Source organism: Caretta caretta, chromosome 10 (assembly GCF_965140235.1).
Source record: "Caretta caretta isolate rCarCar2 chromosome 10, rCarCar1.hap1, whole genome shotgun sequence".
In the NCBI taxonomy this organism is placed as follows: domain Eukaryota; kingdom Metazoa; phylum Chordata; order Testudines; family Cheloniidae; genus Caretta; species Caretta caretta.
Genome location: NC_134215.1, coordinates 56,544,017 through 56,562,367, shown reverse-complemented (window position 1 = coordinate 56,562,367; position 18,351 = coordinate 56,544,017). Strand labels below are relative to the sequence as shown.

At 40.8% G+C, this 18,351-nt stretch overlaps 1 protein-coding gene across 7 annotated transcripts in view; it reads right to left on the bottom strand.

Moving 5' to 3' along the window:
• Positions 1 to 18,351, bottom strand: part of LRRC49 (leucine rich repeat containing 49) — a 132,563-nt gene that overhangs the window by 59,872 nt on the left and 54,340 nt on the right. For 5 of the 7 annotated variants that reach the window (XM_048866937.2, XM_048866942.2, XM_048866940.2 and 2 more), the window contains one exon: positions 2,842 to 3,025. In XM_048866937.2, the coding sequence (XP_048722894.2) occupies positions 2,842 to 3,025 (184 nt within the window). The remainder of the gene's footprint in view (positions 1 to 2,841; positions 3,026 to 18,351) is intronic. The other 2 variants (XM_048866938.2, XM_048866948.2) reach the window with 1 other exon arrangement.

Sequence of the window (18,351 nt, the reverse complement as noted above, 5' to 3'; positions counted from 1 at the left end):
TCAGCCTTCAGTGTGGCTTTCAGGAGAAGGGCCTGCCTTTCCCCCAACCTGTTTGCTCTCCCTCTCATTGCCTGGATTTCTGAGTTTCTTTTTAACCTGTACCTGCAGCCAGAGCATACTTTGTAGGCCTAGAGGGGCAGGACTACCTGGGCCCAGTATTGCCCTTTAACTCCTTCGGGCCCAGTGCGAGGTTTGTATATCCCATCACACAAACCCCATAATTTCCCGCAACTGTAAAAATGTATATAGATAAAAAACAAAAAAAATGCTTAAAACCAAAACATCAATATTATCGAAATTACAAAAAAATGAATTCTGCGAAGCCTACTTATAAAGCTGCATTGTATTCAATTCAAATTTAGACATGTTTTCTACACATCTGCAAACTGCTGTAAAAAGGATTATCTTCGATTTACTTTTCTCAATGGTAGATGGCAAAGAAGGGCCATTTTCCTGCTTTGAGGGGAAAAAAAACACCTTACGAAGTGTGTCATCCAAAAAGGTTCAGTTTATTTTATCAATTGAAGTTTGAGGGGGGAAGAGCTAAAGACTTTCTCTTGGGATGGGATTTAGCTAGGTTAAACAATTGGATAGGTTTGTTTTTCTTAATTGGAACTGGTCTCCTAGAGATATACACTTGCAGCCCAAGGGTAATATTTTCACAATCCATACATGACTTGGGAGCCTAAGTCTCATAGAAAGTTAAGAGGACTTAGGTGCTTTTGAAAAATGTTACCCTTAGCCTCTGCTCTCACTTCAATGAAAATCTTTGCCAGCGGAGATGACATGCCAAACAGAAATGAAGGGGAATATGCAGTTGTGCCCGCAACATCCGGGGGGGAAGATACCAGCGAAAGGAGGACACTCAGGTCTAAGAATAGTAAACTATGCTTTATTGAAGGAAGGAAGAACTTACGCTCCAAACTGTGCAGGGAGCCCCTAGGACGCGCGAAGGGGCGGCAGGGGACTCTGGCCGTTCGGGACAGCTGACCAGGCAGGACTCTGCAGGGGGAGGGAGTCCTCTGCGGCGCTATATTCTCCGCGATTACTTCGGGGTTACATGGGGTCAACAGCTGGCTACATTCTTATATGTACGATTTATGCTTATTACATAAACTGACTTGTTTACAGGCAAAAATATGGTGAGCTATGCTACAATATCTTTTGGCAGGGTCTGTCCAACAAAGTTCATTGAAACTGCCTGCATCTTCTGCTTACATCCAGTCACATACTCAGTCCACCACTTAGCTCCTTGCCAATCTTCCGCAACCTTGCCCCTACAGCAGTAATAGCACCCACTATAAATAATTTTCAGACAAACATCTTCTTCAATTCTCTTGCAGAAGAAATTAAGGAATTTCTAACCAGAAAAGAGCAATTACCAGGTCTACCTATTAGTTGTCTGCAAGGCAAAGCAAGACTGGGGAATTCAGGATATTCAGGTGGACCACAATAAAGGAGAAAAAAAATCACAATCCAAGTAGAGTTTTGGTCTATTCATCAAATGAAGAAAAGGAGTACTTGTGGCACCTTAGAGACTAACCAATTTATTTGAGCATGTGCTTTCGTGAGCTACAGCTCACAGCTCACGAAAGCTCATGCTCAAATAAATTGGTTAGTCTCTAAGGTGCCACAAGTACTCCTTTTCTTTTTGCGAATACAGACTAACACGGCTGTTACTCTGAAACCTACCAACAGGAGAGTGGATTTGGGGGGTGGGGAGAAAACCTGGATTTGTGCTGGAAATGGCCCACCTTGATTATCATACACATTGTAAGGAGAGTGATCACTTTAGATAAGCTATTGCCAGCAGGAGAGTGGGGTGGGGGGAGAGAAAACCTTTTGTAGTGATAAACACCCATTTTTCATGGTCTGTGTGTATAAAAACATCTTATGTATTTTCCACAGTATGCATCCGATGAAGTGAGCTGTAGCTCACGAAAGCTTACGCTCAAATAAATTGGTTAGTCTCTAAGGTGCCACAAGTACTCCTTTTCTTTTTATGATATTTGGTATTTTTCTTACAGAACTAGCTCCTGAAGTCATATATGTGAGAAACTCAGCTTTCATTTAAAAAAAAAAAGTGAATTGTTTAGTCCTCATTATTGTGGGAAAAAAGCTTGAAAATGTGAAACCTTAAGGCTCAAAAACCAGAAGGCACATAACAAGAATGATATAAATAAATCTCATGATTTTAAGCCAATCTTGTGGTTTTGGAGGGGACAATTCTTTTTTTTTTTTTGGGGAGGGGGAAGACTGGAGCACTTAACAATACTGTGGATTTTAAGACAACTATGGGACAAAAAGCTGGCAGAGATCAGACATCACAGAGCTGAGGAACTCAACAAGGATGTGGGCCTACTTAAAGGTATTAACAGAGGGCTTGTTCTTCTAACAGGTGATAATTCACCTGTATAGTGGTCGTGAGGACATGTACTGTTACTTAAATCTGCAGAAGGAAGCCAGGAACAACTGGGATGGGGAAGGTTCTAGGCAGAAGCACTACACTGAAATAAGGAGTCAGTAATTTTAGTGATAATATATTTTCCTTATTGTAATAACATTCTTTGTTCGATGTTTAGAAGAAAACACCTCTGATATTCTTTACAATTGTCATGGGACAGTTGTCACAGTGTGGGTGAAGAAAAATATTTTAAAATGGTTTAATAAAAATAAATGTGTTAGAGTTAAGCAAGAAAAATACATACTTGTGTAGCACAGTACAAAAACAAGTTACAATATTGTAATGTTCAAGTTACATCTGAATTCAGAGGTAGATACAACGTAAAAGTTTTTCCATACATAGAACCCAGCAATCCTATTCACCAATTTAATACTTACAGCATCTGACGAATACTTTTTCAGAAAATTCCTTACCGTGATTCTCTTCATATCTAACTGTCGGAGCTGCATCATATGATGGAGAATAGTGTTTTTGTACCATGTCTCCTGAGCTATCGGATTGCCATCAAGGGTGATATCAGATAGGGATGAGGAATCAGCAAGGCACAGAACGTTGTCAAAACTGCACACAAAAAAGGGAATTGCTTTTAATGCAACTGAAGAATCAATTTTCTTCACAAAGACATACAAGCTACAGGAAGGCATTCTCTAAACGCTAAATATGCTTACATCAGAAGCATGTTACAAATGAATATGAATTGTTCTTGCTTCCCTCTTCTCTATCTCTAATTCTTTAGGAACTGGTAGTTTTTTGAAACAGGCTCTCTCAACATGACAAGCAAATATTTCAACAAGACATTTAAAAAATAAATAAGGAGTTGCAATAAAAACTATCCTTGCTCAATTCATTTCATGATTTGATAACATTTTATTCCTCTTCATTTTATATCTTTATATATTGGTTGATGCCAATTAAAATAATAAAAATGATAATAGAAAAGAAGTTACAAGATGCATTTACTATTTGTAGCATGACGTTAGCCCTGTATTCACAAGATACTGTCTCTTGGAAGAACCAGAAAACTGAAGTTCATAACCAGTTGCAGGCATTATAACCCCCAAAATAAGAATGATTGTCATTTTCTTGGCTAAATTTCACTTTGAATACTTCCTTTTGCCTAAGTAAATTTCCACACCACCAGCATTGGAGAAAGATGTCATTTTTTACTGTCCCAAAAATATTATATAGAGCTTCTCAGCACTGCTAAACATCTGCCATAATTCACTTTAATGGAAGCTGGTGGGTGAAGGGATTCCTTTTTACATAGTTCGCACAGTAGTTTGGAATTTTTCAAGATCTTAAAATATAAGATATGGCAGCAATTTTTTACCTAATTACAGGGGCATCTGTTCCAAACTGCTGAATTGTGTGAATGAAAGAAAAATAAGAAATTAATTCAGGATCCCTGTATAATAAAATATACATTGTTCCTTTATTTTGACACACATCTTTTTTTCTGATATTTAATAATGTGCAAGAACATGCGCTGCTCAAATATTTTGTAAAAAATAAATTCTTAGTAATGAGACCTCAGTACAGTGCTCATCTATTTATATATTTTCTGGGAAGAGAGCAAAGACCACTAATGTTTGTGTGTATTATAAAGTGTGCAGCTTAGTGAAGTTCTGCTCATATTCCATGTTTCTGAGTATATCAGAAGTTGATGGCTATTTTTCTTAAATGCCATTAGTTAGATAAGAGCCTACGCTCGACAGCACCCGAAGGACATTTGCAATCTGGTTATTGAGCACAATTGTAAGTCCTCTATGTAAAACTATGACTGCCGAAATTTCACTGAAACATGGCTATGTGTTGGTCTAGATAAAAGACAAATACTATATGAAAATACAAGAAGACTCCTCTGAGAAGTGGAGAGACAGATTCAAGACACCCTTTCTAATCCTTCAAAAAAGGAAAAGCAGACAGTGGAAAAATCCAAATGTTCTAAGATAAACATTGTAAATAACAGCAAAAACATTTCTATATGAGGGTACAATATCATGCTGCCGCTTCGATCTGTGTGTGGAAGACCATTCCATGCAGAAAAATGGCTCTGGTGTCTTCATCCTCCTAGAGGGCAACAAAAAATACTGTGCACCCTATAGAAGCTGCAGCCAAAAGGGGACCTTGCAAGTATGGCTTCATTGCAGACACTGGAGACCAGAGCCATAGGAGAGGTACAAGGCCTCCATGCAGATGGCCAAGCCTCCTGCAAATCCTGGGCGAGACATCAAATTAGGTGCCTTACCACCCCATAACAGTAGACCTCTGTGCAGATACAAAATTTGTATCTGCATTTGATCCACAATCCACAAAAATAGTCCATGGATATCCACAGATTTGCAGGGCTCTACAGAACAGTGCAGGAGAATGTCTATTAGGAAATCCTCACAGAATTTCTGTGAATGATAAATCCCCTTTTTTAAAAGCCAACTATTTAAACCAGAGGTGGGCAAACTGTGGCCTGTGGGCTGCATCCAGCCTGCCAGTCATTTTAAGCTAGCCCTCAAGCTCCCACTGGGGAGCAGAGTCTGGGGCTTGTCCTGCTCCGGCCGGGGAGCAGGGTCAGGGGCTGCGCCATGTGGCTCCTGGAAGCAGTGACATGGTCCCACTCCGGTTCCTATGCGCTCCAATGGCCCCCTCTGGCACTCCAATGGGAGCTGCAGGGGCAGTGCCTGCAGACAGGGCAGCATGCAGAGCCACCTGGCCGCGTCTCTGTGTAGGAGCTGGAGAAGGGACATGCTGCTGCTTCCGGGAGCCGCTTGAGGTAAGTGCTGCCCAGAACCTGCACCCCTGAGCCTCTCCCCACGCACCAACCCCCTGTCCCAGCCCTGATCCCCCTCCTGCCCTTCAAACCCCTCGATCCCAGCCCAGAGCTACATAAAAGGTGCACTCAAGGAGTGGATGAATGGCACTATGTGCAAAAAGTTTTAGTAATACCCACTGTGCTAAAACTGGAAAATGAAACTTGTGCTGGTGAAATTATTTGAGAAATGATATAAGCAATGAAGAACAGAGGAGAAAAGACTCTTGGGATTTGTTAATAATTACATTTTGCACTTCTATAATGTCTTCCTTCTGAGGGCCTCAAAGAATTTTACAAAATAAATGACACCAAGCCTTAATACATTTTCTATCACATTTCTGCGTAACAACAAACTAATGGGTATAGCACCGACAAGTAATGAACCCATGTGATGGAGCACTATAAGATCTAAACAAAGGAGTTACTTGGCAAAGGGAAAAAGCAGCATCCTTTCACATCTAACTATATTTTAACGAAGGGAAACTGATCAGCTAAAAGCTTTAAATACCTAATGTGAAAGCCTGGCCCTATTGAAATCAGTGGAAGTTTTGCCACTGACTTCAACAGAGCCAGCATTTTACCCTTATTCTTCATTATTGCATTCTATAGCATAAAATGACTAGACAATAGATTCTGAATATACATATACTTTTTTTTTAAAAAAAGAGAAGGTTACCCACCCTGTGCAGTAACCGAGGTTATCAAGACGGTTGTCTCTGCGGGTGTTCCACTTTAGGTGAATCTGCACCCCTGCACTTGTAATTGGAGATTTTTAGTAGCAGTGCCTGACTGGGTCACACACTGTCTCAGGCAGTTACACAGCACTGTGCGACCAACCTTCCCTCAGTTCCTTCTCTACTGCAGAGTCCATGGTGCGAAAAAAAATCCAAAGTAGAGGGAGGGTAGTGGAGCATCCCCAGGGACAAGAACCTCAGTTACTGCACAGGGTGATTAATCTTCACACTCTTCGACGAGTGTCCCTGTGGGTGCTCCACTTTCGGTGACTGTAGAGCAGTGCCTCTTGGTGGAAGGGAGGGGCTTTGGAGTTGCAGTGGTGGTGGACGATAAAACCGTATGTCCCGAGAAAGTGTCTGATGACAAGTGCTGCTCTATGACATAATGCTGGGTGAATGTATGGGCTGATGCCCAGGTTGCTGATTTACAGATGTCCATAATGGGCACATTGTTGAGGAAGGCTACTGAGGCAGAGAGTGCTCTGGTGGAGTGTGTGCAGGTCCCCAGTGGGGGTTGTAGCTGTTGACGGCAATAGCAAAGGTCAATGTAGCCAGAGATCCATATAGACAGCCTCTGTTTGGATATGGTGTCTCCCTTAGATCATTCCGTGATGGAAAGAAACAACTATGGTGGCTTTCTGAAAGTTTTTGTGCTCTCAATGTAAAATGCTAGCACCCTTTGGACATCCAGAGTGTGAAGCATTGCTTCTTGTTTATTCCCGTGAGGTTCTGGGAAGAAAGATGGGAGATGGATGGGTTGATTCAAATGGAATGAGGAAACTCCTTTATGTAAGAATTTGGGTTGTGGTCTTAGGGTAACTTTGTTTTTGAAAAATATTGTGTATGGGGAGGGGGTGCTATGAGGGCCCCCTGTTTTTCATCGGACGGATGTGATATCAATGAGAAAGGCCGCCTTCATCAAGAGATGGAGAAGTGAACATGTTGCTAGTGGTTCAAAGGGGGCCCAGTAAGGCATCGCAACAGCAGATTGAGGTCCCATGATGGAGTAGGGGCTCGTATTTCGGGGTAAAGGTTACAAAGACCCTTGAGAAAGCATTTAGTGGTCAGGTGGGCGAAGACTGAGAACTCATCCACTTTGCGATGGAACGCCAGGATTGCTGTGAGGTATACTCTGATCGAGCTCATTGAGAGACTCAATTTCTTACATTCCAGTACGTAGTCCAGTACCAGTGGTAAAGGAGAGGTAGTCACCATTATTTGTCTATTGTGGCACCATGTATGGAATCTCTTCCAATTGTGCAGGTAGGTATGTCAGGTAGTAGATCTTTTGCTGTTTAAAAGAATGTTCCTTACCTCCTTTGAGCACGTCATTTCACTGTCTTGGAACCATGGAGTAGTCATGCTTTCAGGTGGAGTTTTGCCTGGTTCAGGTGGTAGACCTGGCCATGTCCAGGAGATGTGGTAAAGGGGAAGAGTGCACGGTGGGCAAATAGCAATCTTCACGAGGTAAAGAAATCACATTTGTCTGGGAAACGGGAGGGGCGGCGGGTAAGGGGTTATCAAAATGACTCAGGTGCTGTCGGTCCTGATCTTGTATAAGACCGTGGACTAGGAGAAGGGTCGGTAGAAAAGGTGTACAATCGGGGTGCATCCCATCTGAGAAGAAAAGCATTGCCTAGAGAATGGGGTCTCAATCCTGCTCTTGAGCAAAAGTGTGGGGCACTTGGCATTTTGGGTTGTCACAGAGGTCTATAGTTGGGAATCCGCAGTGTATGAAAATGTTCTGTAGTACTCTGGTGTTCATTTCCCACTTGTGGTCCGAGGAAAATTTTCTGCTCAGTGCATCTGTAGTGGTGTTTTGGCATCTTGTAGATAGTAGGTTACACCGCTGTCTGTTTAACAACAAACTAATGGGTATAGCACCGACAAGTAATGAACCCATGTGATGGAGCACTATAAGATCTAAACAAAGGAGTTACTTGGCAAAGGGGAAAAGCAGCATCCCTACTTATCAGTTTATATAAAACATAAAAGCGATGTGGTCTATCAGAACCTTTATGGCCTTTTCCCTGATCATGGGTAGAAAGTGTGAGCATCCATTATGGACTGCCCACAGCTCCAGCAGGTTTATGTGTAGTGTTGATTCCGATGGGGAGAGGTGGCCTTGGATCATGTGGTTGTGCAGGTGTGCCCCCACCCCAACCTAGTCTATTATGAGTATCATTGATGGAAGGGTCTGTGTCAAGGGAACTCCTGTGCAAACATTGTGTGGTTGAGTCCATCAATGTAGATAATTTTTTACTTTGGTTGGCATCATAAGATGCTTGTTTATGCTGTCTGTGTGGAATATATACTTTCCTGAGCCAGCCTTGCAAGCATCACATGTGCAGTCTGGCATATTTGATGACAAACGTCATCGCTGACATGTGCCCTAACAGTTGGAGGCAATGTCCAATGTCCGTGGGCTGACTTGTGGTGATTAGATTGACTAAAACTGGATCAGGGAAAAGAGGCAGTAGCTTCCAGAGAGTCCCTGTCACATGGGGAAGATCTGGAACGGTACTGTCTGCCCTTCTCGTTTATGGTCTCTACCACCAAAGAGTTTGGTGTGGGTGTGAAAATAGAAATTCCATCCCCTTGGAAAGGACACAGCATTTTTTTGCACTCTTTTGCAGGTGGGCGAAATTGTTGCTGGGGTCTGCCAGATGGTCTTGACTGGGTCTTGATGGTCTAGTCATTTTACGCATGAGAGCCTCATTTATTGGGAGAGCAATCTTGGAGGAGGCTGAAGTCTGGAGAATGTCCAGCAACTTATGTTGGGCCTCCACCACTTCTTCCAGAAGTATAGCAAGGAAATCTGCAATCTTGTTTAAAGTCATCCCCCACTGTGGGTGGTGGGGGCATGATAGCTTCATCCAGAGAAGAGGATGAAAAATTGGCATCTTGCATGACTTCCTGATCCAAAGTCTCCTCCAATTCCTCTACTGCCTCTTCCAGAGGTTCAAAGGGTCCAGGTACAGAACATGATGGAGAACGCCTCAACCTCTTCTTGGCTGGACTGGGAGGCTAAGGATAGTGTTGGTGGTATGCTGCCCATGTGTCCTAGTAGGCCACTGTGGTGGAAATCCAGAGGTGGCAGCATCCATGGATGTCTGTACCATCCTTGAGTTTCAGGTCTGGGTTGGTATTCATGTGCTCTGGCAGACCTGGTCTGGTGGCTGTGTGGATAGGCAAGGAGTGATAGAAGGAAAAGATTTCTCCTTCATCTTCATCATCCTCGTCACTGGATAAAGGAGGAACTGATCTGGATGGGGTGGTAAGTTGGCACAGTACCATGTGTTCTGGAGTGAGGTCAGTACCAAGGAGTGGAGATTCCAGTGCCAAAGAGACCAGAAGATCTTTATGGCAGAGAAATTCCTGTGGTACCGAGAGCATCAGGACCAAGGAGGGTGTTGTCGGTGGTATTGATGTCCTTACCACAGTTGTCGGTGCCAAGGGACGTGTGCTATGCACTGAGGAGGCAGAAGGCGGCGCCATAGACTGTAGTGCTGCCAAGCCGCTTGGTGTCGCATGTCTGAGTGTCTCCAGTGGTACCAAGACAAGGATGGTAGGTTTCCCTTTAGTGCCTTTTTCCGAGCCAGCCCGCTTAGGCTCTTTAGCTCGCACAATACCCATGGTACTGGATGGTCCCACTACCTCAAAAGCGGAGGGTCTCAGTGCTTTCGATACCAGTGGGGTATGACAGATTGGGGAACATCTCTTTTTGGCAGATTCATGAGGAGGGGAGGTCAGCACCTGCTTCTTTGTCGCCTTATTGGCAGAGTGCTCCTTCCTCTGAGAGGGCGTTGGGGAACCTCTGTCAGATGCCGCCGTTGCAGACCAGTGCCCAGAAGGGGTCTGTGATCCCGAATCGGATGCTGGGTGCAGAGACTTCTCTATCATGAGACGTTTTAGGTGTAGGTCCCTTGCCTTCCTAGAGTGAGCCTTGAGATTGTGGCAGTGTGAGCACTTTTGTGGTATGTGTGTCTAGCCAAGGCAGCAGACACACTGTGAGGACTGGTAAGTGAGGCAACGTTTAAAACCCAGGGAGCTGGGCATGCCCCTTAGAATAGGGTTTCTCCCAAGAGGGAGGGTAACTATACTACACTAAGGGGTATCCTAATAACTGAAAATTAAACTCCAAAGATAAGAATTTTTTTTAAGAAAGAATGAATGGTAGATAGGGAAGGAAAATATTGACTATTAACTAACTATTGATTAACTAACCAGTATTCTAAAGTTAAAGCTAGACTATGATAAGCTCAGAGGCTCTGCTAATTGCTCAGCCTCAAGCAAAGAGCCATAGAGAAGGAACTGAGGGAGGTTTGGTCGGACAGCACTATGTAACCAGCTGAGATGGCGGGAGACAGGGACAACGTATGTGCAACCCAACCAGGCACTGCTACTAAAAATCTCCAATTACAAGAGCAAGGGTGCAGATTCACCTAAAGTGGAGCACCCACAGGGACACTCCTCGAAGAAGTGTGTGCTTTTTTCCCTAAAAAGGAGGGCACTACAGTTCAGACTTCTACTGAAAAAACAGCACACAGACTATCACATACAAATTAAACATGTTCTTGAAGGATCTAATGAATTATTCAATTTTTTTTCTTCTCTGATTAGAGCAGGAAAAAATGTGCCTATATCCTAGCTATGCCTGTCATCATGAACTAAACTCTGGAGATCTACAAAGAGCTATAAATATCCATCTGTAATATAAATGCACAAACAATACAGGCTATGAGTAATAAAATCTTTCTCACAACTGAGTAATGTACTGTAACCACTGTTCTCTAATTAGCTGTTGGTTTTGATTGTGACCTATACATGCATGTTTAAACTGACCTATTGAGAAAAAAAAAAGATATGTTTGATGTTATCACTTCTCTAACAACAGATTCTGCTACGAACTCCCCAAATTACTTCGGTGACATAATATTCCAAAAATATTTACAAATGATAGAACAACATTACTACTACTAAAGATTTTCTTTGATAATAAATACTAAGCCATTCTTGACATATAATGAAATATAGTTTTCCTAATTAGCCTGCAAAAAACATGAGAGGAAGGATTGATATTCTCCCTGTTAAATTCATAACATTGACAACGTCCAGTGTTTAAAGGTATCAAGAATTCTGGGCTAATCATTAAATATTTTTTAATATTTGTTTAAATACGCTACTTTACAAACTACACAAGGTTTTTTAAATAACACTAATATATACAATCTTCTCCCTAAAGAAAAATAAACCCACTTTTCAGTAAGTTTAAAATGCCCTACTTCCCAGAAGATGGCTCAACTTCCTGTTTGAGGCAACAGATGGTAAGGAGCATTGGACCATAAACATTGGGACAATTTCCCTTCGTATAATAGCAAAGCATGAAGGGGACCTTTCTCTCCCTCTAATGACTTAGCTATAGAGCTGGGCAGAAAACTGTTTTCCTGTCTCAAGAACATTTTCAAGACCTCCAAAATGTTTTTGCTCCATATTTGGATGAAACTGAGACCTTTTCAAAGTTTTATGTGGAATGGGGGGAGAGGGAAGAGAGAGAGACACCCCAGAAAAACCAACATATCCTAGATATGCCCGATTTACAGCAGGAACATGAATACGAGTCTCCCACATCCCAGGGTATGCCTTAACCACTAAGCTATTGACTATTCTTGGGCGGGTGTCCCCCCACGAAATTCCATCCTGGACTTAAGAAACCATCCTAATGAAAGTTTCAGTGAAACAGACCCTCTTTCCCTCAAAAAGTTTCAGTTTCAACTAATCAGCATTTTCTGACAAAAAACGTTTCATTGAAAAATTCCTGACCAGCTCTACTTAGCTAGAGCCTTAGAAGAACAGGACTCTTCAGCCCAGTTCTTAGTTCAATAACATTGCTAAGAGTATGACAAATGCTTTGATAGGCTATCACACAGCAGAGTTATAAAAGAAATTGGAGGAAATCTATTTCTGAAGAAAAAAGATTATGGGGGGGAAGCATAGGAAGATACAGGCAATAACTGGACTTAATTATCAATATGCATCCTCTTGTTTATTGAAATTGTGTCAGTGGGAAACGAAGATAAATGTACAATTTTCTTGAAACTAAATTAAGAACTCAATTTTAGATCTATTTAAGTTTACCATAGACTTCAAAAATATTTTGTACATGTTTCTGCCAGTTTCATTCACATAATGAATTCCACCATAATCACTTTTACTGACTTTAAAAGATATTCTAAGGTACCATCTCAACTTAATTACAAAGTGAGAATGAGCATGAGCAAGACAGACATGAGTCAAACTATGGCATCAAATTTTAGTTATATAATCAAATTGCTTATTTTATAACAATAAAAATGATGTATTTCTATTCTTACTACTCATCAAATATTTTGTTTAAAATTAAGGTCTGGTAAAATACCTTGGTTATGCTTCATTATGCTAAGAAATGCTTAAACGTGCTACTATGCAATTCTAAAAGTGCTCAATTTAGATTTTTGCTGGACACAATATTGAACTAATATTATTTTTAAGTTAATAAAAACTGTAAGATTCAAAACTCAGGGAATATACATGAAGATATAAAATTACATATAAAAACAGTTTAAAATTAAAGGGTATTTACTCATTTAGTTACCTGCTAAAACTATATTTTGGAACTGTAGCCTTTCCCTACTACTCTTGGCCATATCAAAACCAACTAAAACAGGAAAAGGAATTAAGAGAGTGCAGATCCCAGCATTATGCTGGGTGTTTCTGATATTATCAAATGATACAGGAGAAACAAAAGTGAACTTTGATAATTATAAAAAAGCATCTCAATTGACCTTTAAAGCTGATCAGTCTATTGGAAAAAATACAGTGCAATATGGGGCTCAACTCCATAAACATTTCCTCCTGAGTAACTTTATTTATCTGAGCAGCCTCAACAATTTCAGTGAGATTATTCATGCATGAAAACATCTTTATGATCACGCCAATAGTCTGCAACACATTCTGACCACCTTGCCGGTAATTCCATAATCCAAAGGTAAATAGTGTATTTTCAGTAAAGTTATTATTTATTACAAAATTTGTTTAAGTACGCATGTCTGGAAATAGAACAAAACCGTTCACAATCTTACATCAATGATATTACTGATCACAGACATGAAGGTCGCTATCTTACAACAAAAAAACTTCAAATCCAGACTCCAGCGAGAAACTGCTGAATTGGAATTCATTTGCAAATTGGATACTATTAATTTAGGCTTAAATAGAGACTGGGAGTGGCTAAGTCATTATGCAAGGTAGCCTATTTCCCCTTGTTTTTTTCTAACACCCCCCCCCACACACACACGTTCTGGTTAAACTTGGATTTATGCTGGAAATGGCCCACCTTGATTATCATGCACATTGTAAGGAGAGTGGTCAGTTTGGATGAGCTATTGCCAGCAGGAGAGTGAGTTTGTGTGTGTGGGGTGGGGGGGTGAGAAAACCTGGATTTGTGCTGGAAATGGCCCACCTTGATTATCATACACATTTTAAAGAGAGTGGTCACTTTGGATGGGCTATTACCAGCAGGAGAGTGAGTTTGTGTGGGGGGGGGGGGAAGGGGGGGGGCGGAGGGTGAGAAAACCTGGATTTGTGCTGGAAATGGCCCAACTTGATGATCACTTTAGATAAGCTATTACCAGCAGGAGAGTGGGGTGGAAGGAGGTATTGTTTCATGGTCTCTGTGTATATATAATGTCTTCTGCAGTTTCCACAGTATGCATCCAATGAAGTGAGCTGTAGCTCACGAAAGCTCATGCTCAAATAAGTTGGTTAGTCTCTAAGGTGCCACAAGTATTCCTTTTCTTTTTGCGAATACAGACTAACACGGCTGTTACTCTGAAACCAGACAAAATAGTGCTAGACACAATATGAAAATCTAAAGATGCATATTTGTGGACTGAAAATTATAACTGCATAAAAATAATTCCTCCTTCACTTACTGAACAAATCTGATTCTGTGATTTCCTGCAACAGCTAACAACATAACCACCTAAGAATCAATCTTGCCCCATTCAAGTCAATGAAAGTTTTGTTATTGATTTCAATGGGAGCAGAATTAGGCCACTAAGACCGAGGAAGAGTGCAAAACTATACTTGCTTTATGTGCTGGTGGTTTGATATGATTTTAAAATATTGTATTTAAAAGTGTATTATCCATTTTTAAGTTAAGCAATCACTCAAGGGATCAGTAAACAGTTGATCTTCTAATAAAAGATAGAACAGAACTGTACTTAATGCTTTTAGGAGGTCTCTTAAGGCAGGAGGTTATGTAATAAGGGTGATCTCTTGGACAGGTTTCAGATATTGTTACGGATCTGGAATCTTAACTTTACCCCCACCCCTAAAACAGTATAAGTTAGTTGTGCAGGGTATTCTGTATTATTACTTCATAGGTTCTATCAGTGCATCCTGCTCTAATCATTCTGTTAAACATTAATCTAAAAAGACCCCTAAGATAATTATCAGGAGGATACCAGTTTTTAAACTGTCCTACAGATGTACAACTTCATTCTGATGCCCGCTCCTCCATTTAAAAAAAAAAGTGAGAAAGGGATTTTATTTCTAATGCACAAAATAGCTCTAAATTATGTTTAAAAATAAGTTACTGGCCTCAGGACTGGAGTTTGAGGAAGTCCTAAGCTCTGAAGACAGGGGCTCTTGGCTGGAATATTTAGGGGAGAAGCACCCCATAATGCTTTATAGAAATATGCTTATGATTGTAAATATGACGTGACTGGAATATGTTTTATGCTAGATACGCCATGTAACATATCTCTGCAAAGGGTAAAATCTACTAAATATATTAATCCTATTTACATGCATGTATCATTTTTGTATTCAAGTTATAAATATTGGCTATGTACTTGTTTGATTTTAAGTAGTCTCAGTGAAGCAGTTGGTCAGCTTCTTGAGAAAAGATTATTCTCAGAAAGTGCCCAATCAAGAAACACTTAAGCTAACAATGAACTCTGAGAGATGCCAATCCACATCTGAGCTTTCCTGGGAATGTGGCATCGGCAGGTAAAGTTCTGAGTCATGCATGGACACGTGACTTGCCCACGTGACTCCAAAACTCCATCTTGCAGCTGGATTCTGCATAGGAGAGGAGAAGGGGTTTCCACCCACAAGAGAAAGTCTATTTAAGCCCCTGGAAACTCCTCCATTTTGTCTTCAGCTGGCTCAAGAGGTAGCCTCTCCACCCCTGAAAGATACCTGAAAGAGACTGGAACAAAGGACAGTAACTACGGGGTGGGAGTGATTGCTGGACCCAGACTAGAAGAAGGCTAGTCTGTAAAATAAGCTTATTGAAACATCTCTGAGGGTGAGATTTCATCTGTAATCACCTTCTTACTGCATTAGGCTTAGACTTGCGTGCTTTATTTAATTTAATTTATTTTATTTTGCGTGCTTTATTTTATTTTACTTTGTTCTGTCTGTTATTACTTGGAACCACTTAAATCCTACTTTTTGTATTTAATAAAATCACTTTTTACTTATTAATTAACCCAGCGTACGTATTAATGCCTGGAGGGGGGGCAAACAGCTGTGCATCTCTCTCTATCAGTGTTACAGAGGGCGAAAAATTTATGAGTTTACCCTGTATAAGCTTTATACAGGGTAAAACAGATTTATTTGGGGTTTGGAGCCCTTTGGGAGCTTGGTACCGCAGTGTTGGAGACAGGAACACTTCTTAAACTCTTTCCAGTTAAGCCTGCAGCTTTTGGGGGACATGGTTCAGACCTGGGTCTGTGTTCGTAGCAGGCTAGAGTGTCTGGCACAACCAGGAAGGGCTCTGAAGTCCCAAGCTGGCAGGGAAAGCAGGCTCAGAGGTAGTCCAGGCACATCAGGGAGCAGTCCCAAAGGGGTTTCTGCAATCCAACCCGTCACATATGTATTCTGTTTGGAGTCTGAAGTGTTTTCATTATTGTGGGAACAACCTACCAAGTTATTCTTTGCACTTAACTATCAGTACGGACATGAACTGATCATTAAAGACAAACTTTCTCCAAGCTACAAACAATGTAAGGGTCCTGTGATATAAAAAAATCATCTTTATGCCTAATTTCTTCTACACTGCTAGAGCTGGGAAAAGATTTCATGCTGAGAAAGATCATTTGCAAACTGAAAAGGAGTACTTGTGGCACCTTAGAGACTAACCAATTTATTTGAGCATAAGCTTTCGTGAGCTACAGCTCACTTCATCAGATGCATAAAGTGAAAAATGCAGTGAGGATGTTTTATACACATAGACCATGAAAAATGGGTGTTTATCACTTCAAAAGGTTTTCTCTCCCCCGACCCCACTCTCCTGCTGGTAATAGCTTATCTAAAGTGATCATCCAGTTGGGCCATTTCCAGCACAAATCCAGGTTTTCTCACCCTCCGCCCCCACAAACTCACTCTCCTGCTGGTAATAGCCCATCCAAAGTGACCACTCTCCTTACAATGCGTATGATAATCAAGGTGGGCCATTTCCAGCACAAATCCAGGGTTTAACAAGAACGTCTGAGGAACAGTGGGGGGGTGGGTTTAGGAAAAAACAAGGGGAAATAGGTTACCTTGCATAATGACTTAGCCACTCCCAGTCTCTATTCAAGCCTAAGTTAATTGTATCCAATTTGCAAATGAATTCCAAATCAGCAGTCTCTCGCTGGAGTCTGGTTTTGAAGTTTTTCTGTTGTAATATCGCAACTTTCATGTCTGTAACCACGTGACCAGAGAGATTGAAGTGTTCTCCAACTGGTTTATGAAATGTGATATATGCCATCATGTGCAAGCAATGCCCCTCTGCCATGTACATTGGTCAAACTGGACAATCTCTACGTAAAAGAATGGACACAAATCAGATGTCAAGAATTATATCATTCATAAACCAATCGGAGAACACTTCAATCTCTCTGGTCACACGATTACAGACAGCGGGAGACTGCTGAATTGGAATTCTTTTTCAAATTGGATACAGATTACTGAGATCTGAAACATATCCCATGGATATCAAGGGACAATTGAAAGGAATACAGGGTTAATTTTTTTAACCTAAACCTGGGCTTTCCACCTAGGCAAAAACAAAAGACTTCATCCCTGACAAGTAGCATGTTCCAAGAGGCAGACATCATGCAGCAATGCTCCATCAGGCTATACTAAAAGATGACTGACCTATGTAAAACTTTATTTAAAGATGCAGAGTCTGTATCCTTTTCCTTTACCGATGGAAAAAGCTGAAAAGGTGGTAGGTGACAGTTCTCATGGCCTTGGATATGTTCACTTAGGCAAAAAGTGTCAATTGTGGCTGGCCAAAATAAGACACTTAAATAGGTGGTCTCGTTTTGAAAAGTGCTGAGCACCCTCCGATTCCATAGGCATCAAGAGAAGCGAGGGATGTTCAGCACCTCTGAAAAATTAGTTACAGTATCTAAATGCCTCTTGGCACCCAGGTCTGAAAATGTTGGCCTTGGGTCATAAAGGTAGGCTACTAAATCCATATTAAGGGACCTAAAATAGTAGCCTGGTTTTCAGAGGTGCTGAGCACCTGGCAGCTAATATTGAAGTCAATCCATGTGCTCTGCACCTTTGAAAATTAGGCCTTTTTAGTGCGTAGATTTAGGAGCCAAGTTTGAAATTTTTAGCCTCAATTGCTCTGTGGCTTAATTTTCACACCGTAAAATAGACAATAATTACCTACCTACCTTATGAATGTTGTGATGATTTATTAGTTACTATTTAACAATATCACCTGATCAAAAAAATCCATCATTCCACTGAAATGTCACACAAATAAATTTAGTAAAGCTAAAAGTTTAGTTCTGCAGAAGACTTTGGCCTGAAACTTTTGTGACTGCAGAGTTAAATGTGATGTTATTTGTGAACCTCTATTGTGCTAGATTAGATTTTAGTGTGACAATATTCATTCTAAATCAACTAATACTTCTGACCTTCAAAACTAGTTTCAAATACATCAGAATTCAATACCTGCACTAAAGCCTTCTTCTACAAGAATTAGCCTGTACAGTATTTATACTTCTAGAAATTCTGCTGCTACATGCAGAATTAAAAAAACAAATCAATCTCCTTCAGGAAACAACAAAAAACTTTTTAGAAAGGTTGGTTGGGTTTTCAACCCCTTATGATAAATGCGTACTGTGGTGCTTTGAAGTTCTGAGTACTTCAACATACCTCAGATTATTAGTGAAACTGAAACAGATGTCCCTCCTTTTTCCTTTTTTTTAAGGGCATGAACCCTAAAAAAAAATAACTCCGTGCTATAATAAAATGTGCTTTTAATTATTTTTTTGTTTAAAAAATAAATTCACAAA